At 36.6% G+C, this 14,032-nt stretch overlaps 1 protein-coding gene across 6 annotated transcripts in view; it reads left to right on the forward strand.

Annotated features, from left to right (window-relative positions):
* Positions 1 to 14,032, forward strand: part of Spag16 (sperm associated antigen 16) — an 830,413-nt gene that overhangs the window by 494,970 nt on the left and 321,411 nt on the right. For all 6 annotated transcript variants that reach the window (XM_052749769.1, XM_052749770.1, XM_052749772.1 and 3 more), the window contains one exon: positions 10,493 to 10,619. In XM_052749769.1, the coding sequence (XP_052605729.1) occupies positions 10,493 to 10,619 (127 nt within the window). The remainder of the gene's footprint in view (positions 1 to 10,492; positions 10,620 to 14,032) is intronic.

Below are 14,032 nucleotides of genomic sequence, written 5' to 3' on the forward strand. Positions count from 1 at the left end.
ATGGAGAAATTTTCCCCTATGAGTACATATTTTACATAATTGTTAATCTAAGTACTTTTATTAAATAAATGGTCTTGATTCGAAAGTAAAAATGTGGAGATCACTTTTATTTATCCTACTAAGGTGCAGAATCCTGGAAGGTTTTAAAATAGCTTAGATATGAAGTTTTATAAATAAGCTAAAAGGTGTGAGAAATCCCTTATCTGCCTTGGATGTTATGTATCACAGTGTGGGGATTTTTAACTATTTCTCTTATGTTCATGTTGAATTCCTAGATTTATATATATCAAAGAATTTTTATTTAAATAAGCTCATGATAAATTTTATTATTTTTGTTAAATTATACAAAATAGTAAACATTCAGGTCTTACTAAGTGACAATAAAGCAAATTAATTCCAGGACTTATTTTTACTAACAGAATTTAAGGTTCACTTTGCATGAAAAGCAGAAAAGAGTTTGGTAGGAAGAATTAATTTATTCAAGAGTGATTTGGGGAAAATGGAGAAGCCATTTCTGTCTCAAATCTCCATCCTTAGAGGTGGGCTATGTTAGATATGTAGAGGGCATTTGTGGTACACACTGATTTACAGTGAAAGAGTGGATGAGAAACTGGAGTGCAGGCTTAGTTTTCCTCTCGGGTTTTGCTTTTCTTATTTTGATTTCAAAGTGAAAGTTGATGGGACCTGGGACTCCCAGGGTCCAGAGGCTGTATTTTCTTTATAGATTAGAAGAACACACTGTGTTTCTGCAAGTCAATTGATATGAGACAAGGGGTAGATATTCCAGGTGCTTTCCTTTAGGGAGGGATAGTCAGAAGGTTAGAGAAAGGGTTAGATGAGATGGAGTTAATAGATTCCCCTTCTTTCCCCTTCTCTATGAATATTTCAGGTCGAAACAGATCAAAAGGTAAGACAAGCCATCATTCTGACAAGGCACGATTTGCGTGACTTTTTATTTCTTACAGAGTTTCTAAACATTAGGCGATCATCATAAGCTTGTCTTTTCAGCGATCTATTGTAGCATTTCAAGTAGGAATCCTCACCCCTATAGCCCACATTATACTTTCAAAAGAAGGATAGATTCAAAATCCCTTCTTCAGAACCTTCTAAAAGTATCTCTATGGCTAGCTTTCTGTGAATGTTCTATAATTCAATTGACCACAATTTTTGTCTGTATGCATACAAGCCTGAGATTTTAAAGGTGCCACTTTAAACAATTATATTAAAATGCATAAAAATAAAGTCCCTCACATAAGGCATTTGTATGTTAGAATGTCTTCCTCTTAGATTGATTTGACTTACATATGTAAAATGCATGATAAAAGAAGACTATTTGAGCTGAAATAGTAGATACATTCATTTATTTATTTTTGCAATAAATTGAAAGTTGAAAAAATAATATTCATTCAGTTAACAAAATAATAAATATCAAATCAAATACATAAGGAAATGGAATAAAGATAAAGGAAAATAAATGATAAAAACATAGGTATGTAGCTAGAGTTTTCCTGCCTGGCCCACAGTCAGGACAAATCTCTCTCACCCGCCAGTCCCAAGCCGCTTAAACCCGATCAAATAAACACAGAGACTTATATTGGTTTCAAACTGTATGGCCGTGGCAGGCTTCTTGCTAACTGTTCTTACAGCTTAAATTAATCCATTTCTATTCATCTCTACCTTGCCACGTGGCTTGTGGCTTACCGGTACTTTACATCTTCCTTATCCTGATGGCGGCTGGCAGTGTCTCCCCCTCCAGCTTCCTGTTCTCTCAATTTTCCTCTGTTAGTCCCGCCTATACTTCCTGCCTGGCCACTGCCAATCAGTGATTTATTCATTGACCAATCAGCAACACATTTGACATACAGACCATCCCACAGCACCTCCCCTTTTCTTTTCTTAAAAAGGAAGGTTTTAACCTTTACACATCTCCAAAGTCAGCTTGGTATATTTGGGAATTTGGGCGTAGCTTCTCTTACTACTTCCTGCTGGAGGGGGGCGCTGTATCTTCTGGGGAAACAAAGAAAATTTTAGGATCATGGAGTAGTCCGTGAGGCTGTATCATCTGAGCCAGTTGTCTTGAAACGGTTCTGGATGTTGGATCATCTGGGCCATGGTGTCATCGGAGACCTTTCAGGGGGTCTTGGCTGGTCAAACCTGATGTATCTTACTCTGGAACAAATCCATAGCCTCTTGCTTTCTGTGGAAACAAAAGAGACTCTTTTCCAAAGCAACATATCCTTACATCCAAATTTTGAAGTCAAAGTATCTTTAAAATATACATACTGGTTTAACTCAGCTTCCTTTACAATCAAACATCTCTCTGTAGTTAAGAATCCCAAAGACAACACAATCCAGACTCTCTGTGTAATAGTCATCTCTACGTGGCTTATTTTTTATATTAATTTTACTGTCTCTTTAAAGACTTTATTTTTTAAAACCATGTATTTGTTTCTATACTGTATATATCACCTTTTTTTTGGTCTCTTTCAAGCCTACGTATATTTTACACACATTTTAAACTATTACATCTGAATCTGTCTTATTGTGAATCTATTGCTTTAAGCTGCAGCAGCTGTGGCTGCTGGCTCCGCCCACCGCAGCTTCCCAACATGGCGTGGTACTTTACCACCAGCTCTGGGAGCTATCGTGGGTCTATGCTTTTATCCAAGCAGCGTGTAGCCCAGAAACCTCTTTTTTTGTTTTGTACTAGCAAAGGCTAAATTCACCAAGCAGCTTAATGTGCCACTTGCAGAGACCTCATTCCCGCCATACGGCGGCAGGTAGAACGTGCACGCCAGGAACCCGCCAGTAGCTCAAACCGGCAGCTGCCGCTAACTTAAAAGAGACAACTAGGAACTGTTTTTAGCTCCGTTTTAGAATCTTTTTTCTCAGGTTTTAGGTGGAAACTCTTGCCACCACGTTGGATGCCATTTGTAGCTAGAGTTTTCCTGCCTGGCCCACAGTCAGGACAAATCTCTCTCACCCGCCAGTCCCAAGCCGCTCAAACCCGATCAAGTAAACACAGAGACTTATATTGGTTACAAACTGTATGGCCGTGGCAGGCTTCTTGCTAACTGTTCTTACAGCTTAAATTAATCCATTTCTATTAATCTATACCTTGCCACATGGCTCGTGGCTTACTGGCATCTTTACATGCTGTTTCTCATCATGGCGGCTGGCAGTGTCTCCCCCACTCAGCCTTCCACTTCCCAGCTCTATCTCCTCCTTGTCTAGCTCAGTCGGTAGAGCATGGGACTCTTAATCCCAGGGTCGTGGGTTCGAGCCCCACTTTGGGCGCCAAATGTAGATGTAACCAACAGTCTTATAAAATAAGAAACACAGAGCCAATTCAGAGAAGAAAGCCAAGAGGTCAGAGCTAAGAGCCTCACCCTTCCTGATTCAGGGATCCTCTCCAGCCAAGAGAGCTCTCCGAAAAGGACCTACTTCCTGTGTGTCTGTCTTTAAAGTCTTCCTGTTCTGCCTTGTCATTGGTTGTAAACCCAAACATGTGACTGCCTCGTCACTGCCTGAATGTACCGCCCTCCAGGTCCTTAAAGGCGTGCGCCACCGCCGCCATGCACTTGCTATGACTCTAATAGCTCTGACCCCCAGACAACTTTATTTATTAACATACAATTAAAATCACATTTCAGTACAAGTAAAATACCACCACATAGGTAGGCTAAGAAATAGCTGTTGTGGGCCACCAAGACCCATGCTGCCAAATCTGAAGATCTCACTTCTAGCCCTTGGACCTTAGATGAAGACAAGAAATAACCCCACAAGTTCTGACCTCCAAATGGAAACTGTGGCATTACTGCACCTCATACACAAAATAAATGTGAATAAATAAGAATGAATATTTTTTAAAAAAAGAAATAGATTTTTTTTAAAAATAAAAAAGAACTAACTTCTTTCTACAAAATGATAGGAAAACAGCAGAGAAAACTGCATCAGGGTACAGTGTTGTTTCTATAGAAATGTACAAATCATTTCCATTCTTCCTATTCTTTCATGCTCCATCACTTTAGGCCATTTTCACATTTTCAAGGAATTTTGAATGGGCTTTACTCTAGCAGCTAATTATTCTCTCACAAATCTGCTCCCTCAGTAGACTACCCAGGATGCACTGTACCTCAGCCAGTGACTTCTTCAGATTCCCCATTTCCTTGAGCAGTTCTTTCTTTCCTCGAGCTGTGAGAAGACCTACTTTTTCCATTTTCTTTGGGAAAGCATATGAGCCATATCATTGAAGAGTTTTCTCTATACCTTCCCTGCCAGCAGAAATGAATATATTCACAAATAATTGAACTGAATTTTAATGATAAAAAATAAAGTCTGAATATGAGTTAAGAACGAATTCAATATTTTACTATGAGTGTATTTAATATATCAGGAAACAGTTTACCAAATTACATATTCTTTCTGTACATGCATTTTTAAATAGTAATGTAATAAATATATTTTAATACATTTACACTTGCCTAAAACAGTCCTAAGTTTGCAAATAGAGAGATAGTTGACACCATGGAAGATATGTAAAAATATATACATATATATGTATATATGTACATTGTATGCCTGGTAACATATTATTTTCACATACATTTGAATCAACATTTCTGTGTTAATTCAAAAACCAATTTAAAAAAATTTTTAATTTGTATGCATGAATGCAATGTATTTTGATCATATTCAACCTCTTTTCAGACCTACCTCCTACCCACTGCCAGTTTCACGTCCTCCGCTTTGGTTTTGTTTGTAAATGACCAACTGAGTCCAATTAGTGCTGTCAGTGTAAGAATGGGTGTGGGGCCATCCACTGGCATGTGGATGATCTGCTCTTCATCCTTCTTCAGTAGCCACCAGTTGTCAGCAGTTCCTTTGCTGGGTGTGAGGGCTTGTTGGCCACTCATCCCTCCTTGATGGAGTGTTGACTGGTTGATCTCATTCACATCTTGTATAGGCAACCACAGTAGCTGTGAATTTGCACAGCACTTCTGTCCCAGTCTTCAGCAACTTCTGGTTCTTGCAATCATTCCTATACTCTTCCACAAGGGATGCTCTCTGAACCTTGGAAGAGGGAGTATATATGTATTTATATGTATATATGTATGTGTATGTGTGTGTGTGTGTGTGTGTGTGTGTGTGTGTGTGTGTGTGTGTGTGTGCTGTTTCTAGCCTCAGATGTGAACCTACTATTATTTTACTAAATGAACATAGCATTAAACTGCCCTCTAATTTATATCTTATACTCATATATTAGTGCAGTTTTCAGTACTCATCAGAAACTCACATCTGTCAAAGGGAAGAAAATAGTTATCTGTGGACTGCTCAGCCATAACTAGAGCAAGTTTTAATCTAAGTAAAGACAAATACTACATACAAGCATTTTGATGTTAGAGTATAATTCTTATAGGTTGAATTGCCTCTATTAGGAAAAAAAGCCCCACCTTTTTTGTCTATATACTTATTTGCTATATTTCCAGTAGTTGTCAAAATTAGGAAATGGCATTTCGTGTTTGCTCATGTATTGATCATCTCAGATACTTTTGTTCTTTTCATACACTAAAGTTCCTGCCGGGTGCCATTTTCATTCAGTATGAATAACTTCAATTCAGCATGTCTTATAGAAAAGATTTCTTAGTGATCAATTTTTTTTCCGCTTTCATTGATCTGAAATTTTGTTTCATCCTCATAAATAAAGGTAATTTTAGCTGAATCTCTAAATCCAGCACTTTTGAAAACATAATTCGGCCTGTTTTTTTTCAGTGCGAAGTCAGCTGCCATTGGGAACCTGTTCTATTGTATGTTCTCTTTCTTCTATCTATGACAACTTTGGGATTTGTTGTTGTTGTTGATTTGTTCTATGCCTTGCTTTGACATTTTGACTATGATATACTTTGGTACATTGTTATTGGATTTTTTTTTTTAAAAAAAATTGGATCAGAACTATTGTATTTTCCTTTAAATTGGAAACAATTTTAGCCATTATTTCTCAAAAATGTTTCTTAGTGAAAACTCAAGTACATGTGTGTTAGACTTTCTCCTATTTTCCTATTGATGACTAAAATTCTCTGAGCTTTTATTCTTTTCTGAAATATCTAAACAGACATTTTGTTTACCTAGTGATTTTTTTATTTTACATACTTATTTAACTATTTATGTGCCTCCACTTTTATCAGTTTTATTTATTTTAGGAGATTATCTCTACAACCACATTAACTACATATTCCTTTACATACTTGAACATTCTTGTAAAATATTTTTTGAAGTCTTTATTTCAACAATTAATTCAGGATCTGTTTCTTTCACTTGATTATTTTTCTTGATTATGGTTCATATTTTTCTATATTTTATATACATATGAATTTTTACATACACTGGATGTTCCTCATAAATACAAATCTGTATTTAGATAGTCTTCATATAAAAGGCAGGGTCCTGTTCTGGTTAGTGTGCTTTCATGTTTAGTTTTATTATTTGGGAGAAAAAGCTACTGTAACTTTGAACTCAATTCATCATCACAGAATAAATGTAAATGAGTTATGAAATAAAATGAATGCTGACCAACCAAATGAAAGCAGGGCAAATGAAATGGAATAGAACAAAAATGGCGTTTAACCAAAATATATAAAAGAAAGGAAAGAAATAAAATAGATATGGGAGAAGGCTTTACCTTAAACTAACAAGAATCTAGAATATTAACCAAAAATTCTTATTGGAACATGCTACATTAAAGCTTTGCATCTCTCATGTTTGTGGCGAGTCAGAAGCTGTTGTACAGAACAAGAGCATCCTGCATTTCTATTGGCTGGGGAGGAAGGGGTGATGGGTTTGCCTCAGACTTTACCAGTGGATGAAAGAGTAAAAGCAGGAAATACGACCACATTCTGTTTTTATTCACCATGCCTTCTAGAAATGAAAATGATACTAAAGTCAGTTTTCCTTTGTAGTTAATATTTTTTTCATTTCCAGATGTATTTTTAAGATTAATATTATTATAGATTATTTATTTTATTTTTGAGATAATATAATTATATATTAATTATAATATAATTGCATCACTTCCCTTCCTTTCCTCTCTCCAAACCCTTCCATATATCCCTTACTGCCTCTTTCAAATTCATGGTCTCTTTTTTCTTTAACTATTTTTACATGTATATATGTACATACATAGATACATATATGCATACACACACACAAAACACACACACACATATATATATATTCCTAAATACATAAATATACCCAGCTTTCTCTATATACTGTTACTTGTATGTATGTTTTCAGCTGACCATTTGGTATTGGATAAACCATTGGCGTGCTCTTCCCTAGGAAGACTATTCTCCATCTCTCAGCATTCCTAAGTTGCTAGGGTTCAATGTGTAGGCGTGAGGCCTCCTGGGTTTTTCCCTGTCCACTTAGGCATGCCCATTGTTGTCGTCCTTGTCCAGCTTATGTTTGGAAAGTAATGAGTCATTTTTAAGAAGATGATAGTGGAGTCCAGCAAGATGGCTCAGCGGGTAAAGGTGCTTCCCACACAAGTCCACTGGCCTGAGTTCTATCCCCAGAACACATGTAAAGGTAGAAAGAAAGAACTGACTCCACAGGGTTGTCTTCTGATTGCCACATATGGGTCATGGCAGACATGCCCCTCCACACACCAACACACTACTAGTAAATACAATTTTTAAACTGAAAGTTAAATAAAAATAGTGATATGTCTTATATTGAAAAGGTGTTTCCTTGACTTTGAGCAATTCTTTTAATTATACTTGTTTTATATTATGATAAAAACTGTAAATTTAATTTTATATTTGCTCTTTTCTGTCATAGGTATAACATTGTCACTTTTATACTCAGTCTCTGCTCTTCATCCTCTACCTCTCTCTGCTTCTCTATCCCCTGCTAGAACTTTAATGAGGACAATTGCACTAATATTTAAAGTTGTTTCTTTCAAGAAATGGGATTAGAATATAAACTTTCAAAGAAAAAATTTCTACTCATGCATTTCATATCATTATAAAATAGTGGTTAAATTTCTATAAAAATAATTTGTTTAAGAAAAAAAAAATTAAGTTGGGCAGTGGTGGTGCATGCCTTTAATCTCAGGACTCAGGAGGCAGAGGCTGGCAGATGTCTGTGAATTTGAGGACAGCCTGGTCTACAGAGTGAGATCCAGGATAGCCAGGGCTGTTATGACAAAGAAAAGAAGAAAAAGAAAGAAAGGAAGGAAGGAACAAAGGAAGGGACGAAGGAAGGAACGAAGGAAGGAAGAAACTATGAATTTAAAACTATAAATATTAAAATGAAAGAAATGCAATACTATAAGATTGAAGTGTACCTTTAAATAGTCAAATACCTTGGTATATCTCACAGAGGATGCGGTCCATGTTTCTTTCAGAGGAAATATTGGTATTGTTTTAGGCTCATGGGTCACATGGTCTCCTGTGTAACTATGAAATCCTGTTTCCCGAAGTGGAAAGCAAGGCAATATGCATATAAGTTACCCTGTTTCTAAAGTGTTATTTATAAAAGTGAGAAGTTAATTCATAGGCTGTGGCTATTGACTCCAGTGCATATTCATACACTAACTTCATCAAAATATTGTTAGCCCAGAGGCTAAGGATATAATGCATTGGTACAGTACTTTGCATGCATTCAGGAGGCCCTAGGTTCAATTCCCAGAACCACAAAACAAACAGAAAAGCAAACAAAACTATTATTAGCCAATCTCCTAACTTTTTGGGTTTTAAGGTAAATTAATACTGAATAATTTTAATTTGTTTAATAATTTTATGCCTTTATTAATGATATGTTACTATAATACTCTTAATATACAAAGAGGGAGTAATTTGAATCCATATTCAAATTTGGATAAACCTTAATATTTCTTGATATCTTAAGAATGTCAAAATTTACAAAGTGAGGAGAAAACTTTTCTTAACATTTCTGAGGCACCAGACTTAAAGTGATCTCTCTCCTTTCATTTTCTATTTGCCCACCCAGTCAAAGACGTCTACAGGAGAAATGTGTTGAACATCCGTTAAGTCATTTCCCCCACCCAGAGTCAACCCCCTAGTCTGCTGGTTCTTGTACAGGTCAGGGCTGGCATCCAGCCTCCTGCCTCTGGTGCAGGATTGCCCACTACATCATCTGATCACAGGAAATACAGCAGAGCCAGAGAGGAGAAGCACAGTTAGAGGTCATGGATGCTCCTGTTAGTGATGTATTTGTGCTGACTTCTCTGTTCTGAGCACTTTTATTTACTGATTGTACTTTCTCTAGTTTTACAATGGGTTTATAAATAACATTATTTTAAAATGATTTGCCATTACAGATGAAGGTGATTCTGCACAGTGTGTGTCCTGTCTTAAGGGACAGTCCATCCATAAAATGGCAAATGGGGAAGACACAGTGGCCTCTTCTCTTCACTCATTTCCTGTAGTTCAGATCAATGACTCTCAAACTTCAGCATGCATCTGAATTCCCCAGTGTGCTTGCTAAAACAGATTGCTGGGCCCCACTCCAGAGCGTCTGATTCAATAGGTTTGAGATGAGGCTGAGAATTTGCATTTTGGATCCAGTCCCAAGTGATGCTGATACTGCTAGTCTGAATGAAACACTCTGAAAAACACTTGTTTAGATTCTCATCCCCAAAGGCAAATTACAATTACCAGAGGAGGCATTAAAACGCTGATGTCTGGATCCATCATGGATCAATTGGAAGGGAATATTTTGGGCTTGAAACTGGAGACGAGTACTTTCCAAAAGTGTGGCCAGTCATTGTAATGTAGAGACAAAGCTGAGAACCACGTGAGAAAATAGTGACCTAAGAAAGTTGACTTGATCTTATGGGTTGGTGGGAGGTTTTCTTTTCATAACACATTCTTCTAGTAGTTGGAGACAATTTTTATGTAATTATTTCAAGGTGTAAATAAATAGTGTAAGGCCAGTAAGATTTTTCCAGTGGATAATATTGCTTGTGATAAGGCTGATGACCTCAGCATGATTGATAGAACCCACAGTGGTAGGAAGGAGAGTGAACTTCTGCAAGCTGTCCTCTGTCCTCTATGTGTCCCTAAAGAAACGTTTTTAAAAGTAATGTAAAGATAACACTGCAAATGGTTCAATAATTTGAAGGTAATTTAAATTTATTTGATCCTACTAATTGTTTTAAGTCCTTACATGATTATACAATGTTTCTTTGGAGCTGTTCTTTGATGATTTGTGACAGCCTCACTCTGTAAACCCATGCCATCCTGTAACTCATCACTGCCCTGCCTCTAGAGTCTTAGATTATAGGCACTATGCCTAAGATATTATTACTGTAAATGTGTGTGTATGTATGTGCATTCATATATCTGCTATTTTTAAATGATGTTGCATTTCAGTTCTTGTTTTTTTTTAATTATTATTAGCATTGCATAAGATGCAACAACATTTAGATACAAAGTCCCAAATCCTTGTTCTTAATCTCACTCCACAGTGAACGGTGCAGATATACGTTATATGGACACACAGACTCTGTGAACAGCATTGAGTTTTTCCCTTTCTCCAACACTCTTCTCACCGCTTCTGCAGACAAGACCTTATCTGTGTGGGATGCACGAACAGTAAGTCAATTACCTGCCCTCTACCCAGGTTAATTAGTTTAAGCATTGGTAGCCACTCTTTAGGTAATGGGTACAACTTTAAAAGTGTTGTAAGGAATGTAGGATTAAAGTAAGCTGTTATGGTGTGTGTGTGTGTGTGTGTGTGTGTGTGTGTGTGTGTGTGTGTGTGTGTGTGTGTATGTGTGTACCTGTCTGTGGTTCTGGGGGCACTATGCTATGTCATATACGTGGATGTCAGAGGACAACTTTTCAGAGTTGGTTCACTCCTTACACATCACAGGTTCAAGAATGAAACTCCCATCCTCAGGCATGACTTACACACTGACCATCTCACTATTCCCCAAGCAGAAAGAAACTGCAATAAAGAAAAGAGGAGATAACACATAATTATTTTAAAGATAGATTTACAAAATTTGAAGACTAATAGATTGTGTTTTCATTTTCATTTTAGTTATATCTGATGAGGATTTTATTCTTAAAATTAGATAATTCAAATTGTGAAATAAAATGAAAATATTAAATAAAATATTGATGCCAAATTATTTATATAAAAATGGCAACTCTAGTCAAACAGTGATTTCACCAAAACCACACTAGTTCTGGTGATTTTGTTTCCAATTTTTAAAATTTATTTAAGAAATAAATGATAGCTGGGCAGTGGTGGTGTACGTCTTTAATTCCAGCACTTGGGAGGCAGAGCTAGGTGGATCTCTGTGAGTTCGAGGCCAGCCTGGTCTACAGAGTGAAATCCAGGACAGGCACCAAAAAACTACAATAGAGAAACCCTGTCTTGAAAAACAAAACAAAACTAACAAAAAAAAAAAAACTTAACAACCCCGTCTTAGGAATCACTCATATTTTAAAGTTCAAATTCCATATGTTATTCTAGAGTTATTTTTCATATTTTGCCTGTTCAACATGAATTACTCCTGGTTTTTATTCAAATTATTCATGAAATATTTAATGGACGTGCATTTTCTGTGGTGCTGAAAGGGTGACCAGAATTGTCACCTCTGTCCTCCCTGTGGCAGTCAGAACTGTGTGACGCATTGACAAAGGTCACACTGTTTGATTTGTAACATCAGCTTCATCCCTGGTATTATTCTTCCTTTAAATGCTTAAAATACATAAATTTCTTAATAAATGATAAATTATCTGGGTATAGAGAAGGTCTGGGCCTAAGAGAAGACGAATGACATCCTTTTCTTGTTAGAGAAACAGTGGTAGCTCAATTTTGTCACATCAACGTGATCAATTACTCTTGAGGCACCTCTAAAATATTTTTGATGAGTTAAAAAAATGCCCAGTGGATTATATTCTCATAAATTAATTTTACGCTTCCTTTTTTCCACAGTCAAACATATACTAGTCTTAAATCATTAACTCACCATAGCAACTGATTATTACAGGTAATGAAAGTGGAGACCTCCAAGTCAGTCTCCCAGTCAACTAGACGGCTCTGCTCTGAATTCTGTGGGGGTTGAGGAGAGTGATATGAATCTTTATAATTACCAGATAAAGGTTGTAAAAGAGACCGGAGTTTTGGAAACTCATGAAATTGATGTCTAATGGGGTTGAATGTCTCTTTTCTCAAAGTTACAAAACAGTAAAACTACTTTATTAAAATTGAAAACTAAGATTGTTTTTCTGTTAGAAAAATGATATATAGTAAATTTAGTGAAAAATTATGATGCCTTCCTAAAAATATCAGCATGAAAAGTCCCCATCCATGAGTAGTTTAAAGGACTGTTTAAAACAAATGCAGTGAGGTTGTTTAGTCATTTCCTAGACCAATGAAAAGATTAATGCTGCTGGTATTTTTTAAGACAAGGAATGTATCTCCTGGACAGTAAAATATGAACAACAAAAGGCAAGACAAAGTTCTGGGCTGGGTCAGAGCGGGGCTGGCAATGGTCAGTGTGGCTGGCGTTTCCTCACTCATCCAGTCCACAACCTGGTGGCCTTGACTGCAGCACCTGTCCAGAGATAGCCTGGTCCTGACTTCACTTTAAGATCCAGGAATCGATCTCTCTGAGTGCCTACGAAGTAGAGAAACTAGGAGGTCGCAAAAGAGCTAACATATTATGTCCTGTCTCTGTGACCCCTGTCTTTGTCATAGTTCAGCCTCACTTTCCCAGGGGTGTGCAGTTGAAGAGACAAGAGCTGTGTACTCTGAGAGGAGCACTACAGCATTCAGAGCTCAGCATGCAGAGGGCTAGGGAAGCACAGCTGGCACCTCTTCTCTTGGGTTATATTTTTCATTCATTTTTTTCTCATGTAATATAGGGTCATATTTGTGCTGAAATGTGATTTTATTTGTATGATTACTGGTTTCCCCTTCCTTGACTTCTACCAGTTTCTCCCTGCCTCCCCTTCCATTCAGACCCCACCTGTCTATCTCTCATTAGAAAACAAATGGACTCCAAAGAGATAATAATATAATATAATATAATATAATATTATATTATATTATATTATAATATTATATTATATTATATTATATTATAATATAATAATATAATATAATATAAAACAAAAACTAACACATCCAAATTGGACAAAACAAACAGAAGGGAAATATTCCAAGAGAAGGCACAAGAAACAGATCCCATTGTCCACACACTCAGGATTTCCATAAAAACGCTAAACTGGAAGTCATACTATATACAGAGAGGACCTGTAGGGTTCAAAGAGAGAAGAAAAACTATATATATAAAATAATTAAAAAAGGGAGTGGGAAGCCCTGACAGAACATTATGAGACAAGGAATCTCCAAAGATTCCGTTGAGTTTGTTTCTGTAGGTTCATTTTCAATTTAGTAATTTTTATTGGAGATCTCTGTGCCAAGCAACATCATAGGTCCTCAGAAAGCTCCAGATAGAATCTTGTCCTCAAAGGATATACAGACTTTTAGGGAGCAGGTATACATGTAAATAAATTTAGGAGGAATAGTAATTATTATATATCCTATAATTGTTGATTTGGCTTTTTGTAGCATTTATTGAATATTTACTACCTGCAATCACTGTACTTAAACATCTACATAATGCTTTGTAGAATCCGATTAAGTGGGTACCATTTACTGTTTTACTCTTGTACTGGGGATACATGCTTATCAAGATAGAAAAGTTACCCAAGATCAGCCAACAGAGCACAGACAGAGGCAGGTGCATGAAGCAGGATGCCTCTGCAACTTCTGGCTGATGTCTTCCCACCCTTGGCCATTTCTATGCCCCTGTGATCAGCCAGCACTTTAGCATTCTACCACAAAAGTTCAGAAACATTTTCCATTAAACTGTCTTAGGCATTTACTAATGAACTGATCTTGTGTATATGTAAACACACACACACACACACACACACACACACACACACACACACACACACACCTTTAAGAAAGGGTAATATAAATG

This window comes from Peromyscus californicus, unplaced genomic scaffold (assembly GCF_007827085.1).
Source record: "Peromyscus californicus insignis strain IS unplaced genomic scaffold, ASM782708v3 Scaffold_21__1_contigs__length_65335640, whole genome shotgun sequence".
Classification (NCBI taxonomy): Eukaryota; Metazoa; Chordata; class Mammalia; order Rodentia; family Cricetidae; genus Peromyscus; species Peromyscus californicus.